Source organism: Cyrtonyx montezumae, unplaced genomic scaffold (genome assembly GCF_038088225.1).
Source record: "Cyrtonyx montezumae isolate F1298 unplaced genomic scaffold, pur_monq_1.0 scaffold_3, whole genome shotgun sequence".
Taxonomy (NCBI): domain Eukaryota; kingdom Metazoa; phylum Chordata; class Aves; order Galliformes; family Odontophoridae; genus Cyrtonyx; species Cyrtonyx montezumae.
This window is the reverse complement of record NW_027072034.1, coordinates 103411329-103432769: the sequence shown is the minus strand read 5'-3', so window position 1 is coordinate 103432769 and position 21441 is coordinate 103411329. Positions and strand designations below refer to the sequence as shown.

The 21441-nt window shown below is 39.7% G+C and overlaps 2 protein-coding genes across 11 annotated transcripts in view; both read right to left on the bottom strand.

The window, feature by feature from the left end:
• The window catches only part of RESF1 (retroelement silencing factor 1), a 307071-nt gene that overhangs the window by 98493 nt on the left and 187137 nt on the right, over positions 1-21441 (bottom strand). The gene's annotated exons all lie outside the window — the stretch shown is intronic.
• BICD1 (BICD cargo adaptor 1) overlaps positions 1-21441 on the bottom strand; it is a 153233-nt gene that overhangs the window by 17428 nt on the left and 114364 nt on the right. For 4 of the 8 annotated variants that reach the window (XM_065742619.1, XM_065742622.1, XM_065742620.1 and 1 more), the window contains exons 5-7: positions 19400-20494; positions 11351-11502; positions 4749-4956 (exon numbers count right to left, since the gene is read on the bottom strand). In XM_065742619.1, coding sequence (XP_065598691.1) covers positions 4749-4956; positions 11351-11502; positions 19400-20494 — 1455 coding nt within the window. Of the gene's footprint in view, positions 1-3490; positions 3682-4638; positions 4957-10192; positions 10267-11350; positions 11503-19399; positions 20495-21441 lie in introns of those variants that run through there. The other 4 variants (XM_065742627.1, XM_065742621.1, XM_065742624.1 and 1 more) reach the window with 4 other exon arrangements.

Here is a 21441-nt window from a genome sequence, read left to right as displayed (position 1 = left end):
TTTCAGGTTTAGCATGTTTTCAGGTAAGAAGTTCTCCAAAATTAACTGCTAAAAGCCACTAAAAGTGGCTTTTATTTTTACAAGCTTTAGAAGCACCATTTTATGAAATGGTCTTATAAAAATGGAAAAAAATAAATACCTAAATCCTACAGAACAAATATGGAGTCAATTAGGATAGTTCTGTAGAAACTTGATTGGCTAAACCAGGTAGTGTCAACCAAACATGAGAAATCAGATGGGCTACAGATTTTAGAGAAATGTGTCACATATTTTCTTCCTTCTTCTACCTTAGTAAATATTTGACTACAGACAATTCTCCAACTTAAACTGGAGGATTTAAAATCCAACTTTGAGAATTTCCAACCTGAAGTAGTAGGAAAAAAAAAAGAGTAGTATCAAGGCACTTACAGTAGTCTTTTTCTATCTTCTTTTCTTGAAGAAGTCAAGAGAAGCATATTTCATTTTTCTAACTGTAAGATACTAGAAGGTATCTACTGAGTTTGTTTTCAAGCCCTGTATATGAAAATTTGGAAGGATTTTGAATGCAACTGCAATGAAGGGCAATTTTTAATATAGTGTTACACACTGTGAAAACCAGCTTTTGTCTTTCTTTATGCTCTGAATTCAGGTAATTACGAAAAAAGCAACATGCAAAAAGAGGCTGGAATTCTGTTGGACAAATACAGGCTGGATCTGTCTATGAGAAGAATAAAGTTTTCAATGTGTAAAAATACATGTTAATAACAGAAGGGAAAAAGAAACGCACAGCAAAACTATATGCACATCATTATCTAGGGTATTACCTAAAGGAAATGAAGTGTGAAACTTCAGAAATAGATGAGTGATATATTTAGCTACAGTGGTTAGGAGCCATTAAGTCCATTAGAAGGCTCAGATAAGTTCATACTGCCACAGCTTGATGTCACATGGACACACATGCTGATTAAAAGTTGAGGGCAGTCAAGGGGAAATCAAGTAAGAAATCTTGAAAGGCCCTTAATTTAGCTTCAGGGCTTCACAAGCTTCAGGGCTTCATAAGTGAGTCTTCATGTCAGGATCTTCCTCTAAACAAAGCAGCATTCTGGCACTTGGTCTCTATCAAATGCATTCTGAACTACAGCCTCTCAGTCCCAGAGTACTGGGAGCTAATAAAGGTTAGCAAGTCACACATATTGCGCAGCTGAAACATTCAGAAGATGGAAACCTTCCACGACTTTAAAAAACAAAACTAAAACCCAAAACAATTTATTTCGGCCTGATTCATTCTTCCTTCACTCCTAGTATATGAGATTGGACATGGCTCTTTTGCTATCTCTGTGATGAAGAAGAATCATAGAATAGCCCGAGTTAGAAGAGACTCATAAGGGTTACTGAGTCCAACTCCCAGCTCCAGACAGGACAACTCAAACATCAGACCATTTGTCTGAAAGCATTGTTCAGACACTTCTTGTACTCTGACAAGCTGGGTGCCATAGAACATCCACCCAAGAAGGTGAGCCTTGTTATGCTGCTTGTTTGTTTTACTGCATATGTCATCCGGCAAAATAAATTCTCTGTTACAGGCAGGCATTTTAAACATTCCCTAAAGGCAGCAGAATACTATCTTTCACTGTTCCTTACTTTCAGGAAAAAAAAAAAGATAACTAGACAGATCACATAAAATTCGTGTCCTACTCCTTTGGTCTGTTAATAATATTCCAGAAACTGGCAAGATTGATGCTGATCCTCAACCTGATTTTGACACAGGCTCTGTTGAGAATGGAATTGGAGTGCTCAAAAAAATTAATTGCTTTGAGCCTGTCAGGCTCACAGAACACCTGGCTGAGACCCAAGTCCATGTGCTGGTATACAGTTTTGACAAATGCATTCAAAAAGTTGACTGTTGTATGATCATGAGGAAAACTGTGACATAAATCAGTAGCACTGTCTCAAGCCTTTACACTTAAAAAGATGTACCTAAGGTGCCAGGTGAGGCTCTAAACAAACATATTTTCTAGGCAATTCTACTTTTCAGGCTGCTTTATCCCTTGGCCTCTGTTACTGCAAGAAGTCACAGACTGTGCCAGTGTTTCTCAGTCTGTGGCCTGTGAATCTGTGATGCCCTGTGAGATATTAGACGGTGGTCTGCAAAAATGGGGACAAGAATTTAATGTGTGAAGACAGCAAGGACCTAGAGTTCCATATTCAAAGTTTACATATTTTACTACGTAATGTAGAATATATGTATTTATTACCAGTACTAACAATTCTGCAAAACAGTAAAGTTGTCTTATCTGTTGAGCAGTCTTCTTTTTAAATCATTGCTTCTTATAACCATCAAAGAGCAGATCTGATACAGAGGTCACATCTTTACACAAAGGTCATCAAGTCCTTGGATTTCTCCTTGGCCTGACGGTCTCTTGTAAATTGTACATTAGAAGTATAATTACAACTAGAAGTCTTGTAAATTGTATGGTAGAAGATTGCCGTTTGAGGGTCTGCTTCCTTCCACTTCCTCACCAAAGGTCAGTACCTTTAATTTACAAACTCTCTACCCACCTTTTTCCTCACAGGAACCATCTCTTCAATTTATTTATTGCAATGTTCCTTAGGAGAAATACTAGTTTGGACTGCAGTTTTACACTTGTCCTTTGAGCCTTACTTGCATGGCACTACTGAAAGGACATATGATATTGATGGCACTGAGATATAATGTACTCTAGCATATTGCTCAGCTTTCTGGAGTAGATATTTACTTTAGCAGAAAGCACTTTGTGGATTTTACCTTTTACATACTCTACTTTTGCTTTCTGCGTATAAGAAATTTCAAAACTCTAAATGAAATAATAATAATAATAATAGCACCAGACAAAGGTGTGCATAGTTGCAGGCTAAAAGTTCTGCACAGGCACAGAAGAAAAGTATTTATTACTTTGTCAAGATGTCACAAATTTTGAAATAGCATTCAGTTCGGATTTCCTTTCTGCACATTGTTCTAAGCAGATACTGTGGTTTGGCAGGAAAGGAAGAGCAAAAGCTTCCTGCAAAGATATATATCACAAGTCAGTTTATATAAACTACATCTTCTGAGTCTGACATTACACCTTAGAAAAACCTGATTCAACACTGCAGTGTGAGCAGGAGATGGACAATGCCAGCAACTCCATCATCGGTCCTCACCCATCTGACTCCTCTGTCCTGTTTGGTCTGAGTCTTCTTTGATGACTATCAGCACAGCCAAGCACCACCTGAGCACAGGGGTGCAGCCTCTGTGGATGCCAGCAGGACTGCACTCATGTATTCCACAGTGGAACTTCCCCCACTGCATTTGGAACCAGTTTGGGCCACAGCTGGCAGAATGTCAGCTCCTGCTACAGGTGACACAGGAGAAGACATTTTGCTGTTGAGGTCACAAGAAGGTACCCAAATTAGATTGCATCTGCAGTGCTGGGAGGGTCCCCTGCTCTGCTAACCACTCAGCACCACATGCACCCAAGGAAAAAATGTTTACCTGGTGTGGCCACGGTTAACCTTTTTTCCTTGCTGAGACGGTGCCCATGGATGAATTCACTCATGGAAGGGGGGCCCCTCAGAAGATATGATTCTGTGGAGGCGGGATGAGGGGGGGCTCTTAATAATTTCTGGAGGTAGGTCCCTGAAGTCCTGGGATGGCTCTGATCACAAAGGGAAGGTGAGAATAGTCTTGCAGGAGATCCAAGAAAAATACATATGGAAACAAAAGAGTTTTACTTTAATTACCTTTCAAAGCCTCGTGAATTACAATATTGTGTTAATTTGCTCAATAGGTAAAAACCAACTACTGTTGCCACCCCGTGTCATTTCCACGGCAGAGCACCTTGCCTGCACTGGAAATCACATTAGGGGAGGAGGAGATGAGGTTGACTTATATCTCAGCATCCCGGAGTTGATACGTACAAGGCTCCCAGAATGTTCTCTTATTTTTGTATTGTGACTAGAACATATAAGAAAAAGGAATGATTATCTAGGACTTCTCTAGCAGAGTCCCTTTTGTCTTCAGAACCATGGAGATCCCCACAGCTATAGAGCTTTGGCAGGACAGTCACAAGACAAGAACTCACTGCTTAAACACCAAAATATTTGCATTAGGCTATGAATGGCAGCCATCCCCCTTCAAAAGGCTGCTTGCTCCTATGCAGAAAAATTGATCTGAGTGAACACATCCATATTCTTTTTGCACTGATAAAGAACAAGTGAGCATCAGAGCTTAACAAAAAGATTTGACTTCTTTTGTGTTAAGCACCGAAATGCTCATAGAGAACAATTCTTTTATATTTCAGATGCTCATTATGGAAAAATCTTAAGGGAAACTTAAGGAAGAGTTGTTAAAGAAAATACGTTTACACTAATATCAAAGACACACAAGATGCACTGAGACACCAACAGAATATAATGCAAAAACACTGCATTAAGAATGAGGAAACAACATCGCGAGTAGGTGGATCAGAACCACATGTTGCCAGGCTTTGAATTCCGTATTCATATGTTCCCCACCTCCTTCTCCCCACTCGAAGTATAAAAAAGAAAAGAAAACCAAAAATATAATGTTTACAATTCAGTGAACGACTTTAATGAAAGTCTGGACACTGCACTGTACTATAAAGATCACTGCATGCATACCTTTTCCTCTGAGTGCCACTGCTGACAAGTAAGTTTGGTTGCTGTGGGCCCTGACTATGCAGGAGGAAAGTGTCTATGGTTGGCACGGTGGCTGATGCCTCCTCACTTACTTTAGGGCTGCCGATCTTGCTCTTTCCAAGCTTGCCTTTGCTGCGTCGGGACTGCTCATGGTCGAACTCTAAATCCTCCAGTCGTTGGGTAAGGGCAAGTTTTTGCTGGATAGCCATGCGCAACAGAGAGTTCAGGGTCTTCTTCTCATCTTCAGCAGCTGCCAGCTGCCTTTGCATCTCATCCAGCTGCGTGACATATTCATCACACCTGGGAAAACAAACAAGGCAGAAATCTTGGGAACTGATCCAAGAACCAATCCTACAAGTGATCGTAACTCCAGAGCTCAGTTTCAGGGGCAGATTCAGATCCAAGCTTCTGCTGAAACAAATTCTGGAAGCAGAGAGCCTGAATTCTTGTCCTGCTGAATGAATCTGGACTTGGATCTGAGTGTCAATACTTCCCACTCAGCAGTACAACCCGTGTCTAGAATAATAGTAGCGACAACATGTTTCTAATCAGTTAACTAAAAATTGGATCTCTGAGATAGATTTTGAAACAAAACCTCCTTCCTCATAACTTTGTTAGCATTTAGGATCAAATTAAGTTTACTCCTGTTTTAAATGTAAAATTAAGAGGAAGAGCAAGTCATTTTAAAACAGTCTTAGTGACTTTTTGAAGTGAAATAGTCACAATTTGTTAAAAATAGAAGCATCCAATCAGTAATGTTCAGAAATGATTCACAGCTAGCAACACTGTCCGATTATCAGACATTTAAGGACTTTTCATGTGAAATAACACAGCTTTCGTCCAATCTCCTCCCCACATTACCTGTATAAATCTAAACAGTTTGGCTGTGTAATTGCCACAGCATATTGGATGAGGATTTAACTTCATCATTACCATTCACAGAAAATAAGAAAATAACGTTAGTTTTCCTTCTCAGAATGTGTGAACCAATACACTTTTTTTTAATTACTGCAAATGGAGTAATTAAATTAATTTTTTTGTAACTCTACACTTCTCCTTGGGAAACACAAGTAAAGCATATGCAAAACTTCACACTTCTCTTTCTCACATGCACACATGCATGGCACTCTCCTTTTGAATAACCTAAGGCACTTTAACAGGAAGAAAAATGGTTATGCCAGACACTGTTTCAACTCAGTTTCAGTATGACCTTTCTCCTACAGGACCTTAACACGCATGACTATCTGTATGAAAGCCCTGAGGAAGAGAGATACTTCTGAAACAGTGGTTGATGTCAAGTCCACTTGCACATCTATTTCTGTTCCAGGCTATTTACTGATGTCTTGGCCAGTGTCGTTGACAGAAACATTAGAATGAAATAAGCATTCTGGAAATTAAATTCATTTAAAATAGGAATTACTATAATGTCCAAGCTATCAGAGTTTTAAAGACTCTTTCTTGTAACCAGATGGATCCTGTATCAATCTTTTATTCTCTTCTGCTTTCCTCTTTTTTAAGAAGATACTTCTTTTCAAATACATTTTCTGTAGAGAATTAAAATAAAAAAAGTGACATCTGCAGCAACACCTGTAGCACTGTGCCATTAGAGGAACAAATCGTTTTGCTTTGGGATGCCCAGAAGCCAATTTTCTTTTTGGAAGAGGACTGTTTTTTTCTCAGGCCTCGGGATGTTCTTGTGTTTAGAAATCTGCTGTGCAAAACAGCATAACTGAGCAGTTAACATAACCTCCATGAAGGTGGATACCACAGAAACAGACAAACCTACTTTGAAATCTAACAGGATGGCCCTAGAAACCAGGATGAGTTAAATGTTGTTAGATGGTCTCATGTTTAAGTTAAAAACAATTCCATAAATACAGCATTTTCTAATTGTTCTAATTAACTTCTAACTCTAGAAGCCTCCCTATAACTGCAATCCAGCATTCTTGGCAGTTCACTGCAGTGTTTGGGTGGTTCCAGTCATCTGTCCTCCACCACAACTCGAAGTTTCCTATTATTTTGCCCAAACATGTGGGCCATTGTCTCTGTGTCGGTTGCTCAAGAATACATATTTTTTGAGAAACAACATTCAGAAAGGGTAAGCCTAAATCAAACAAGGCCACAATTAACTTCAGAAACCACTGAATTAATAGCCTGAGATCTCCTTGAGGTCTGCAGCAACAAAGGTTATTCCATGTAGTGGGAGGTAGCTACTGCCTGCAGCTATGGCATTTCCCTGCAATAAAATAATCCCTGCTATGTGTGAATAAGGGATAAAAATAGAAGTGTTTCCAATTTAAAAAGAAAAAAATCTTTACATGTCCATATTGCCTCTTGCCCACATATTTGAAAAACATAAGTCTCACAGCATACAGAGGAAGAAAAAGGTTAAGTGCTATTAGGAAGCTATTACTTCTGACACAGCATGGAGCACTGCAGAGCAGGCAGGGCTCCAAGGTTCTGAATGGGCCTTTTAAAAGAGCTCAAGAAGCAGTGAATAACAGAAATTACATTACATCCTCCTACACAGAATCACAGAACAGTTTGGGTTGGAACAGAGCTTTGAGATCATCCTGTTTCAACCCCTCTGCCATGGGCAGAGACACCTCCCACTAGACCAGGATGCTCAAAGCACCATCCAGCCTGGCCTTGAACAGCTGCAGGGAGGGGCCACCCACATCAGAGCTCTTTCCCAATTTGTCCCTTGTCCCATGACGGGAGTAAACTGCAAGGGACTAGTAAATAACTGTTGCCTTGTTGTATGTTTGTCTACTTATCATGGGCACAAAACTCGATATTTCATCTATCTCTCATTTCTCTAGTCTCAGAAAGGAAGCAGACAGACGCATAAGCATGCTTATTTTGTATATACTAACACATGAATTTTATGTAGGAGTTTAACAGATTTCTAGTTCCATCTTTCATCTAGGAACACAAACCAAATATCAAATCAGGCGTAGGCATAATTCAGGTCACATAGATCTTAGCAGAGCTTGATCTAAACCCAGAAACAGTGCCAATGATTGGTGTCAACCAATCTCTGCTCTACCAGTGTAAGCATATTTCTCTTATGCTCATAAATGCTTTCTCCTCCAGGATAGCTCTAGGATCTGTCCATACTTCCTAGTTCATCTCTTTAAGTGCACATTTTCCCTAATCATAGATCATGAAAAGATGTATTGATTGACAGAGAATAAAATCAGTGCATGCAGCATCAGGAGTGTGGCAATATCATGAGCAGTATTTCTTGTACTCTCCTTAAGAGAATCTCTATTTAAGAAGGGAAAACAAATTTATGTACTTGGTAAAATCAGCTTCTTGATTCCCTCCCAACAGGAGGGGCAGGAAAGACTCACACAGTTTTTCTGTTCTGGGACTATCAGAAACAGCACAGCACATAGGCAAACAGAAGCTGGGAGTCTGATGGGCAGCATACTGCCCACATATCAAATGAGAATTTAAACTCTGCTCTGCCAACCCCACGTACCAGCACACAGCCACAGCAGATGACTTCTCCAGCAGAAATTGCAGCAGAAGGGTTAATGCACCATTAAAATGCACCAACAGAAGCTCTGCTATGGAAGAGATATCAGTGGAGTCTACTGCATGCCCCCAAAACTGTATCACAGATAAAAAAACATTGACTTTAAAAACAAAAATATTTATGATGCCTGAAAATGAATAGTTACAGTATAACACTAGCTGTTCTCAGCTTAGATAAACTTTATTTCTCCAGTTAATTTCACCATTTTGACCTTCTTCAGCTCTCTAAGCTTTCCACGTAGATTATGAGATGGGCCTTAAAAATTGACCCTCTTGCACCTGTAAGTCTGTTGAATTTTTGTGGTTTCAAGATGCAAGAAAAGTGTATGAGGAAAATGGAGTGTGAACTGTGGTGAGGACATAACCCTGGCAGCTCTGAAATAAATTCAGAAAGTGATAAAGGCTAATGAAGACAGAAGGAGGAAGCTGTAGAGATCAGAACCACAGAGACTTTGGATTAGGAAACAAACAGTCCAGGCAAATACAAAGATCAAAAGTAGAGGTACAAGTTGGACAGAAGGACTTTGGAAGTGAGGAAGATCAGAACTGAAGGAAGTACATAAGAAATGGAAGAATGTACAAGTATCAAGGAAAATCACAGAAAAAGGAAGGCTCCTGCCTTCTGCATAAAGAAGCTTTGGAGAAAACTGTAATCTTTGTTATTCAAATCAGAACCGTGTGAGCTACGTTCTCCTTATAACGTGGCATGAACTTTTTTCAGTGCATGTGATGAAGAAAGCATGAAGTTCAGCACCAGAATGAACATCAATTCAGGAGTAAAATGAACAGAAAGGCAGAGGTTATGAAAGAGTAGGGATACTGATCAATCCACTGATATATACAATCATTTTCAGATCTATAATACAACCCTACTTTCTGAGGGATGTTCTCCCTACAGCAAAAATTCAGATGTAAGTACCACGTAATGTGAGATTACTGTGGAAACAACTGTTTTACTTAACAAGACAAAAGAACTGTTTTTGTGGGTTTTTTTTAATATGAATGTTGCTATTGTATCAAATGTTACTGCATGGAGAATCTTACTTTCCTCTGTTTCCAAGCATATTTGTCTTCTTGAACAGACACCTGCAGTGTACCGTGGCTTTGTCATTTAAACAGATGAAGTATTCCAAATGAAGTATTGAGAATGAGCCAATGATTTGAACATTTAGATAAATTGATTTTGTTAAGAGGGTGAACATATTCCAGGGTAGGGAAGGAAAAGTAATATTTTACAATAGTTTATAGAAAAATCTACAGGATCCCGCTGATGTGCAATAATTTTCAGTGAGTGAGTGACTTTATGTCACTGCCCCTAGAAAACAGTGTGTGAAAAGTTATGATCTCAAGGGCAGAGATAAATTTCATAGGCTATGCAGTGAGTTTTCAATCACAACTGCATGGAGTTTACAGTGGCAGATGCTTTGTGTGAGGTTTTTCTCTACTAATCTTAGACACTTACATAGGAGAAACTAGTAACTCAGCAAGTCACTCAGAGCCCCTATATAGTTTGTAGAAGAGAAACAGAAGTTTCATTGCAGTCTACACAAGACATTTAGAATAGGCACATAAATGGATGGCACCATTTAAGTTTAATTCTCATGGAAAATAAGCCACTGTCCCCTGCCAGCTTTAGGATATGAGTGTTTGGTCCAGCTAAAGTGTTCAGTCAGGATGCCCAAATTGGGTAAAACGAATTAATCACACCAATAACCTAACACTCCCTTTAAGTAACAACTTTTATTTTTTTTCCAAACTTGTTTTATCTTGCAGGCTGATGATTTAGGCTCCACTTAAGTCCCTTGTTTGCATGATGCTAGCTCTCTCCTCAGGGCTTAGTAGCCCTTCAGGTAGCCTTACAGAGTTAAGTACATTCGTATAACTCCTAGAATAATTAGTTGTAAATAAAGATCAACAAAAGTATTTTTAAACCACACAGACGTTTGCTACCCTGAAGACAGTCTCTAGATGTCAATTAAATGAACAGAGCTACCTTGGTTCAGTTCACCTGATGAGTTGATTCTTCACTTCCATTATGGCACTACACGTACTCTTCCAGCGATGAACCTATGATGAATTTGTACACAGCACCAAAGTCATGGCATGCAAATGGCCCCTTCTCCATTTTTCCATCTCTCCCAGCTGCTGCTTCTACTGTCACTAAGCAACAAAGGACCAAAACAGGCTGGAAGAGGTGAGATGGCACCTATATACTACAAGAGAGCACTTCGGAGGTGTTGGCATGAGGCACGAAGTCTTATTGCTTACAGACTGAAGACGAAGCAAGAAATTGCATTGCATTTAATCATAAGGGAGAGAAAAAAATCATGATATAAACAGAAAGATTTCCTGAGGTTACTAATATTTCATTTGGGTATTAAGAATTTTTTGATGGAATCACTGGATCTTCAAAAACAAATTATTCATAGGAAATTTTTACAAAGCAGCTAAAACCAAAAGCTCTTCTGAGCACGGTAGAAGGAAAGAAGAGAGATGATTAATTACTGCCCTGTCAGGAGGAACTACGGTACAGAAGATAAGTGAAACTTTGATCCTGTGAAGGAGAACTTAATAAATTGAATAACACAGCTGGAGAAAATAAGAATCCATGGTGGAATGTGAAATTGCAATGGCCTTACAATTATTAGTGCTGGATTACAGCACAGGCTGGTTGGTGAAATAGATGTTTTCAGTGGTAAGTAATAAATTGCATGATAATGAAAACATAGGATTCTGAAGATCATCATTAACCATAATGACAGCTTTCCATGACCAGATCACGGCATACTTCTGAATAAGAGTATCAGCCATATAAATCTACTGTTTGATTTCCACTTAAAAAAGCCCTATAAATGCAAATAGACTGGAGACTGATGTTGACATTTATAACACTTTACTCAAGGTTGCATTGACATTGTTATTCTCCAGCATTATTTTCCAAGACATGCTTCTCAGTATCATTTGAAAGCTTGCAAGTTTTTCACAGTGTGCACTGTAAGACTCATTCACCTTGATCCAGCAAACCCCTGACCTTGCAGAAAATGATTTCTGTTTCTCCTCCTAAGGACCCAACATACTAAGCTAAGTCTGCTCCCACTTAGCACACTTACTTTTACAATGTTGAGGCACACGGTGAGATCACTTCCCTTACCTGGTTGCAAACATTGCTCTCAAGGATGAGAAGGTTGCCGCATCCTCCTTCAAAGCCTTCAGTTCATTTCGTAGTTTGGTCATTGTTTCAGTCACCATAGCTTTTTCATTTTCATATTTATTCTTCAGATTGGCTAATGCCACTTCAGCTGTCTGAAAACACACACAAGAATGTTTGCTTATCACACAGATATCTGATAACAACTAAGATGGTGCCCTTTAATGTTGTCTTTAAGTTGTACTCTAGGCATGTCCAATCCACATCCCATGGCCTGCACATGCCCTGGCCTAGCCCATCCTGCAGCTGCCCCCTGCAAAATTTGATCGTGTCTCTACTCAACTTTTCTAAGCCCTATCCCACCAGAGAAGGATATTCCTTACTTCACAGTCACACATTATTCGTGTAATCGCTTTTTGGCAGTACATACATTTGAGAACAACTATTTTTAAGGAAGAGTAACATTTCAGCAAAAAGCTCTGATGAGCACCTGGAGAACTCACTAAGAATTGCAACCACTGCCACTGAACCAGACTGATGCATTAGTTTCACAAAAACAATTTCAAATATCCCAGAAGTTCCATGTCCATTTTGCTCTTTTGTTCCAATCTTTCAGTAAAAAATATTAAATAAAATAAGTTTTCTTAGTTACATACATTAACTACATTACATATTTGGTATGCAGCCCAAGACAATTCCTCTTCACTCAATGCAGCCCAGCCACATAAAAAGGTTGGACACCTATGTTGAACTTCATGAAGCCAGGAAGAGGAGAAAGCAGTTGAAGGGACAAAGCCAGCCCTAATGAGCTGGCTACAATTTGAAATCTTAAATTTCAGTGCAAAACCATGCAGCTGAATGCTGAAGGTTCAGGCAAGTGAACAAGTTACTGCATCTTGAGCCACTACCACATTTCTGGGCTGCAGTAAGCCACCAAGTGTATCCGACCATGCTGCAAAGGCAGGTTACACTCAGACTTGGTAGCTGAGGTCCAGCCTGATGTGGTTTTCTTCATGCACTCTGCCATGGCTTTCCTTGCAGGAGGTGACTGCGAGGATGTGGCAGCTTGCTTTTTGTCCAGGCACTGGTAATACCTATTGTTGTGCAAAACTACATTATTTTCGCAGCTTTAGTAACTACAAAGAAGAGAAAAGAAAGTGTAAATTAGAATTCTCATTTGAAAGTAGAGCAAGGCTTTGTTGTAACCTACTCCTTTATTTCTCAGCTTCCTTCTTTCTTTTTTCCATTTCCTCTAACAATCTGCTTTATTATACTGTCCTGCTGCTTATAATAGTTACAGTTGTTTCAGTTTCGCAAGAGATGAATGTTTTGTTGAACTGATGAAGCTTAGTATCATTTTGAAGTTATTCAAAATAAACACTTGTATAGTGACTTTATACCTACTGTTGCCATATGACAGTTTAAATTATTAAAATTGAATGACATGAAAAAATATATTTCCATTACCTATACCAGGGGTGGGGGGTTGTTATTATTTTTTCACTTCATTTAGTGCAGAATAAATTGTAGCATTTCAGCAATTACTCTCCCCTGTTGATCTTGTGAGTTCTTGATCCATCAGATTGTAGAACAGCATTATTTTAAAGCAGCAAGCAAGGGAACATGAAAGTAGATGCTAATGATCGAACAGTTGGAAATCTATTTTAAACTCAGTTTACTGGAACTTGCTAGATTTGTAACTAACAATGTCTCTTAAAAAATACCAATGTCTGCTAAAACACAATAATATTCATTTTCACTTCAGGAAATTGCACAGTTTCAGATGGCAGCACTAAAATTTTATCTTTTCTTTTACAGTTTTGTACTCAACAATAAAGTTATCTCTACTTTCACACTAGTTTACACTGAGTGATTTTTAAATATCACTAGCAACTACTTGTAATTGTACAGCTAGTTGTTGAAAGCTTTTCCATGTCAAATTTGAAGTCCTCAGCTACTGATTAAAAACAAAACAAACCAAAACAAACAAAAAAAACCCAAGAAATAACAACAAAGCAAAACACTCAGGGATATATTCAAATAAAGTAGCTTTATCAACCTTGGTGACATATGCTTTGGTATAATTCAGGATGCTAGATACCACCCTTTCCTGTCTTGGCAGGAAAAAGCAGAGATCATCAGCCTTCTATGTTTTCAGGAATAAGTAAAAATGTACACATAAATTGACCCAGAGAAGAAAGATTAATTATTAAGTTTAATTAATTAAGTTTCTTTTTTGAAGGGAAATCTAGAAATAGTGAGTCGAGGGACAAATTCCTACTTAACAAGGATGATTAAATCAGACTTACTCACGAATCTTCAGGTCACTAATGAGGCAGAAGTGATTTATGAGGGCAGAGCAGAGGATTTATGGGTCAAACTGAGTTTGGCCCCAAAGCTGGAATTCAGTTTGTTCTGCAAGAGAAATCCAGCATACTGTCCTTTAAATACGGCAATTCCATGTAATGTAAAGACTTCTCCTCTGCTTAGAATGACAATGAGTTAAAGATATGTGCTGTCTCACCTAACCTGAGACTCTTAAAAAAAAAACCTGCTTAACTATTTCAGCATTGGGAATACATTTTCCCTATAAACCCAGCAGTTTGCACATCATGGAAACAGTGTGCAAGGACTAGACTGTAGTTAAAGGCAATCAGTCCCCTTTCATCTTGATCTTCCAGTTACTTTTCACAGTCAAAAATCTCTCCCTGTCCCAGTAGAGACTGAAGGGGAAAATATCCTGTACTGAAGAACTTCATAAAGAGCATCTCCTTTCTATGTTCTGTCCAGGTAGGCTGATATAGCAAAACAAAGTTTCAGTGACCACAATCCAAATGACCTGTTTGCTCTGCCTATTCTGCACTTCTACAGAAGTGAGCTGGTTTCAAACTTGGTAATGTTTTATCACTGCCTTTGATCTGAAAATTTTAGTAACACGTGATCTCAGTATTTTAAAGTGAAAAAGGTTGAAGCTAATAAATGACTTCTACCTTTCCTGTAGACTATGAACTGTGTCCTATCCAGTAGCTTTTATAGTGCTACTGGGTAGAAAAACTGTTTTCCAGGTTTTAGAACTTTGAGAAAGTGTATTTTTCTAACATTAATGTCTTAATGTAATTGTATTATAATAAAAAATGAACGCATGTAAAATATGTCAAAATTCACATTTCACTGAAACAACGAAGACTTCAACAGTTCTTTCTCGGTGTTAACTATTCTAAAAGGCTCCTTATCTGGCTCCTTTTTTGCATCAGACAAGCTCTCAACACTCTCCTTCGCAGGCTGCCAAGGGTCTCCCTTCTGAAAGGGAGTGAAGAATGGATGGCACAAGTGCACTATCGGCAAAGAAAACAAAACTAAGAAAAATGTGTTTTTAATAGGCAAGACAAATAAAGGGGAAAAAAGCGGGGGTTCTGCTATAAATATGAAGATAGGCAGCAAGAGCCAATGGAGCAGAAGGATCTCTTTCATGCAGTGCTCATCTCTCTCCATCAGCCTTTGCAAGAGCGGTGGGCTCCAGACTGAGCAGATCTCAGGTTACCCAGAGCTCATCAGTTTGGGACCTGGATGCTGACCAAAGCTGACTGCTACCAGACTCCTCGGCTCTAAGAGTGCTATTTTACGAGGCAGCTAAGTCAATCTATGCTGGCTAGCTGCCACTGAAAGTATACTTACCCAGCTTTTTCCTCAGCCCTACCTTTTGCACACCAGATGGCTTTTTTCTCTGCTTATTATGAGTCAGTCTGGGGAATCAAACAGGCAGAAGATTAGCCTGAGGTACCTCAGAGTCAGGATGTGCAACGGGAAGCATGGACGAGGGGAGAAAAGGCAGTTGGATCCCCTCTTCCAGAAATACCCAAGTATCTGGTCCCCTCCACAGTACTGCTAGGCTGTGCCATGGATAGCATGCCCAGGAACATGGCAAACTGAAACCACAGCTCCATGTTGCTCTTCCTCCAGCAGCAACTCTAGTCTTACCAAGGACAGATCACACCTGACCAATCCAGTGGCCTTCTATGATGGAGTGACAGCATCGATGGACCAAGGAAAGGCAAATAATGTCAGCTACCTGGACTTGTATAAGGTCTTTGACAGGGTCCTACACCACATTCTTATTTCTAAATTGAAAAGATATGGATGTAAAGGGTGGAGTATTCAGTGAATAAAGAATCAGCTGGATAGCTAAAGCCACAGGGTTGTGGTCAGCAGTCCTATGCCTAGGTGGAGGCTGGTCACAAGTCCTCCCAGAGGTTCATCTTGTGACTAGTGTTTTTCAGCGCCTTTACCAACGACCTAGACAGTGGGACTGAGTGCATTCCCTACAAGTTTGTGGACAGCATCATGGCCTTCCAGTACTTAAAAGGATCAGATGTTGCGAATCCGGGGTTATTCAGTTATGTTTCCCAAACTTTACAAGTATCTCAGTTATGGAAGCTGTAGATGTCATAGCCATTGCCAATATGGACATAAAGATCTTACTGACTCAGTTCCCTCCCATGCAACTATTTACCCTCAAAACCAACCGATCATTTTTCAATTGGAATTTCAAGATATTAAATTCCTCTCATAGGTAGCTTTTCTTACTGTATGTTGTTAGAAACCACAATCAAAACCATTATCGAAAAAATCTCAAAAAGTATTATATCATTAATTTCTTATTTCTTTACAATTTGTTCTCCTTGTTAATACTAAAGCTACTTGGGGTTGTGCTCCATGAAACTGGTGTTGACACAGCAACTATGACTACAAATTAACCAGTACATAAATCAAGATGAAATAAAGCAAGCAAGCCAACAAGATGTTGTGACTTGCTATCTCGAACTGCTGATTTGTTTAATAATCAATTCTCCTGGTCTTAGGTTCACAGATTCTTATAGTAAATCTCTTCTTTTCTGTGTTACAGGGTTTGGTGTCCTCTATTTCTGGCCCAGCCTAACACTACAGCGTTGATTTGAAAATATTTTCAAAGAAAACACAGCTAGAATACAAAGATATAGCATTAGAAATTGACAGTCGAATTGAGCTAGGCCATAGTTTGTCAGGTTCAAACAGAAGTTTACTGCATGTTATTAAATATTTACAACATCTATCTGCATGCTGCACTGCGGGGCCCACTGAAACAGAAAGAGAAACAGAGTCCCTCAATCAGGTAATTTCCCATGAAGAGAAATGAACACAGTTCAGATTTATTGTTTTCTTTCTTCTCATGAGCCACGTGCCCGTGTACCTGGTTAACAGAGGATGGCAGTACACTGCAATGAAGTGCATGCCCCAGAAAGTTGTTCATTTAGGTGATGTTGCAATACCACTGAAAGTCACTAGATGGCACCAATGCCTCCCTGATAAAGGGTGTAACCTCTATCAAAAAACAACTCAATGCAAGATTCACAGCTCTGCTGCTGGTCTCAACCCCCCCTCCCCCCCTCGATCTGAACAGCTGGATACTCTAGAAGTTTTTTTTAATGCATTTGTTTGTGCTCTTTTTGCTTTCCAGAAGTATTTGAACCAGAAAGAAAAATCTATATAGATATAGATAAATATGTAAATCACCTCAATATCCTTGCTGGTTGCTCTACCAACACAATCACAGTGCTTTGTGGCAGCATTTCCACAAAGCAGGACAGGAGTTAAGCTGGCAACTGTGGCAGCTGGAACAAGAGGGGATACATCTAGCTGTTCTGCTTCCTGCCCCCACCAGAACCCCCTGCACTCCCCTGAGCACGTGCAGTGCCTTGAAGCACACATATAAGACATCACTGCATAACAACACCACCTTCACTGGCCTTGTTTAGCCTGGAGAAGAGAAAGCTCTGAGGAGATCTCATAGCAGCCTTCCAGAACCTGAAGAGATCTCAAAAGCAGGGGGGAGTTTCGACTTTTTTGTATGGTCTAATAATGATAGGACAAGGGGGAATGGTTTAAATTAAAAGAGAGGAGATTTAGGTCAGATGTTAGGAAGAAATTACATACTCAGAGGGCAGTGAGGCCCTGGCACAGACCGCCCAGAGAAGCTGTGGGTGCCCCACCCCTGGATGCACTCAGGGCCAGGTTGGATGTGTCCCTGGGCAGCCTGAGCTGCAGGGTGGCAGCCCTGACAATGGCAGGGGTTGGGGCTGCATGGGTTTTGAGGCCCCTTCCAACCCAAACCATGCTATGATTCTACGGTGCTCTCAGCCAATCACAATTGAAACTCTTGTGGTTTTTAGAGAAAATGCAAAAACCTGAACCAGATGTCTTCTGTAGGCTCATCTAAACAGAACTAACTGATGAAAACTCTTCCCAACCTATTTCTGTTTAAAAGTTTTGTTTTGGAGGAAGGAGCTCAAGGGAATTAATCTTGACTCATGTTTCCTGAACATGAGATGTGCTTTGGGTTCTTGGGATACACTCATCACCAGAGGCTGGCAGTACTGCTGCAACACAGTAGAACTAACCTCCCATCTCTATAAATCTATCCATCCGTTTTACATTATCGTGTCTTGTAAATTGAAGGTTTGAGGACATTAGAATTAGGTTTGCATGAACAGTATGACAAGAGACAATACACATTTGAACAGTTGCCAACATTTATGCTGTTACTTACAAAAGTTTGGAGCACAATTTAAGATGATGCTCTGTTTCTGGAGTAATAATAATAATAAAAAAACACTGTGAAGAGAGTAAGACAGCTACATTCTCTTGTAGTATCACTAAATAAATGATGGCTCTATGCTAAAGGAAAAAGTCTTTAATTTGGAATCTAAAGCCATATACTTCAATTACATCTTAATTACATGGAAAATCCTTCTATAATTGCTCGGAGTTATTATTGCTTTGCTAGGCATGGTACTTGATTAATTGAATTAATATTTAATGTGTTGTACTGCAGAGAGGGAGGAAATGCTATAAAAGACTCAACGTATTTTGAAATATAGCTGCAATTTAAAAATTCCAAGTACTTAGAAATGCAGTTGCAAATTCAATCATCAAATAAGTTTGGATCTTTAACTTCAGATGACCCAACTAGTGGGAACTTTAACACAGAAATCACTGTCATCAGAGAACTGCATCGCAAGCCATTAACTAGCATTTATGCCCCCATGTGGTGATCACTGCACTTCTTAAAATGGGCAATCTGGAACAGCAACTCTGTCCTCGCAGCCTCGTAGATTCAGACTTAATTTGGAGCATAAGAAGACTAACTGAAGTAAATATAATATCATGCTTACATTTAACTATAGAATTGTTTGCAGAACTGGAATCTATTAGATACATGGAGTTTGGGAGGATACAGAAAGCAAAAAAATTGAGAGTACTCCTGAAACGAACACCACTATATGGAGTTCTTTTTGCATTTTAAATAAAACATTGTAATTCTCAACTTTTTTACATTGGTGTAATGGCATTAATAAAGTGGGTTGATGATTTTTTTAAGCTATGAAAAAGTTCAAAATAATTGATTTTTTTATTCTTACAAAATATAACTCTATCGTGAATCCTTCTTAAAAACAAAACAAACAACAAACAAAAAAAGAATGACAGTTACTGTTTAAGGTAGCTTTATCATGCAGTGATATCTCATTTCTTAAAAGGAAAACAGAAAATAGTTCAATTTCCTAAAGAATTAAAAACATTCCAATGTAAAAATTCTAGGAATGACACAAGAATCATTCTAAAAATCACACCGACCTGTAAAGAAAATTACTCTGCATTTCACCTTGTGTTTTATCATAGAAATGCCCAGCTTCTGTACAGTCCAAGGTGATCCCTTGCACTCTTACATTGTCCATTCTCCTCCAGAGGTGTGCTTTAGCTCTGCAATATTTATTTTAAATGCCCTTAAATTTGCTGGTGGACATTCAAGATTTGTGGCCTGTGGAACGCTACAGAGATCAAGAATGGGTGCTGGAAAACACATAGCTGAAATGCATTTCTGCCCTCCCTCACTGTGATGGAGTGAAAGGCTCAGTAACCTGTGAGTGAAAGCTCTCCTCTAAAAACCTCCTGAAAGCTTGCCAAGTGACCTGTATAAATAGCAGACACTCCTGACCGCCTGTTTTATTGGCACCTTACCTGCTTGTTGGCTTTCAGCACTGCTCGCAGGGTTGCTATCTGCTCCCGCTTTGTACTCAGGAGGGATTTCAGTTTCAGAATCTCTTCCATTAAGGCCTCCTTGTCTTTATCGATCATGGGTGCCAGCTCCCGGGCTGCAGCACGCTGGCGCGACAGCTGCAGTGACCGATCTACAGCTTTCTGCAAGTGCTTGATTTGGTCCCTTATGATGGCATTGAGGTTGTAGATGTTCATCGGCTCTTTGCGAATGTCACTGCTGTCAGAGACGGGGGAGGAAGGAGGGGCAGTGATGACAGGGGAAATTGTAGGTGTTTTCGTTGGGCTCTGCTCCTTGCCAGGCTCCGTGACCTCTTTTGTCACCTGCTCAGTTGGAGTCCTGGCTTCTACAGGCGATGCCACCCCCCTTCTGGCAAGCCGTGGGGAAAGGAGACCCCGTGGGTCATCAGGGCCTTTCAGGCTGCCACTGCGGGTTACTCTGCTCTGCCTATAATAGTCCAACATGACCCTGTTTGGTGTCTCGTTATTGCAGAGGCAGACGTGATGGTAGAGCTGAGCCAGCTCCTCGCTAAACGTCACCAGCTCATCCTGGGCAGTGTTGAGGGTATTGTGGTTTTCATTCGCTATGCTTGTCATCCTTTGTAACTCCTTTTCCATGTGAACCATCTTTTCCTGGCTTTCCTTGGTTGACTTCTCTAGGCTTGTCACCTGTTCATCGTAAGTCTGGATTCTGCTCTCATACTTGGCCTTCTCTTCAGTGTAGTTTTCCACATAATTATTATATTTCTCCTTTAAGGCTTTGATTTCTGCTTTAAGGTCTATCACTTCTGTAACAGCTACTTTGTATTTACATTCTAGAATCTCCAAACCATTGATGTCCACTTCATAGTCGTGTGCTTCCTCACTGGAGTCTCGCCCCTTCTCACAGTCGTGCTCCGCTTTCAGCTCCTTGTTGCTCTGCAGGCCCCTCATGGCGTTGACGTGCTCTGTGAGCCTGTGGACTCGCTCATGTTGCTCAGTCAGGGCTCCTTTGGTGTGCTCCAGCTGCGTCTGAGACTCCTGCAGGTTGGCCAGGAGAATGGCTTTTTCTCTTTCAACCTGCAACAGAGTCAAAGTGAAACACCTGGCATCTCATCCTACCCATGCTTTTCTGCTGAACACCAAACTGCCAGACACATTCACCACTTCCACTCTGGCACTCTGCATATACATCTTGATCTTCCAAAATGCTATAATACTTTGACCCTAAACCATAAAATTAAGTCAAAAAGAGATATGTGTAACTTGTGGCAGGTTATGAATCTCAGCCTCTGCTACCATCGCAGCATCACTAGGTCACAGTTTTAGACATTGCTCACTGAAGAATTAATGCCCAAGCACTAAGCATAGTCAGATAGAGTGATGATACTGGATTGATCAAGACAAATGTTCCCTGAAATTTAATAGGCATAACTACATTGTTGTCAGTTATAACATGTTACACCCATATACTTTACTGATTCATTTATATTTCCCATGAATGGCTTTACCGTTCTTCATAGTTTTTATTCGTATCTTTGAAAATTTCATGAAGGAGGGCTTCATTACTGAATGCAAATATAGTAAACAAATGGCTGTGTACATCTGCACAACTAGATTAAATAACCCATCATGTGCAAGTATAGCACAGAGCAGGAGCCTGCATGTGCATCTCCCAGGAATCCACGTTTTCAGCAGTTCCCTGTAAACAAAATCCATTCATCTAAAGATAGTGCAAAAGAAAATAGGATTTACAATATAACTAACAATCCACTGATTCTGACCTAGTAAGTTCCTTTCTGAATATCCACAGAGAATTATGGATGTTGAAAAGAAGTAGTCCTGGAAGAGTTTTTTTTGAAATTTTAATACACAGCATCTTAAAACAAGCAAACAAGAAAAACTGTGTTTGATCTGCTCGGATAGTCACTATTCACGATAATACCTGTGAATGAGTCTCATTTTCAAATTTTAGTGTAGTACTCCAACTTATTTTTTTTTCTCTGCTTTTGTCCTTTACTGAGCTG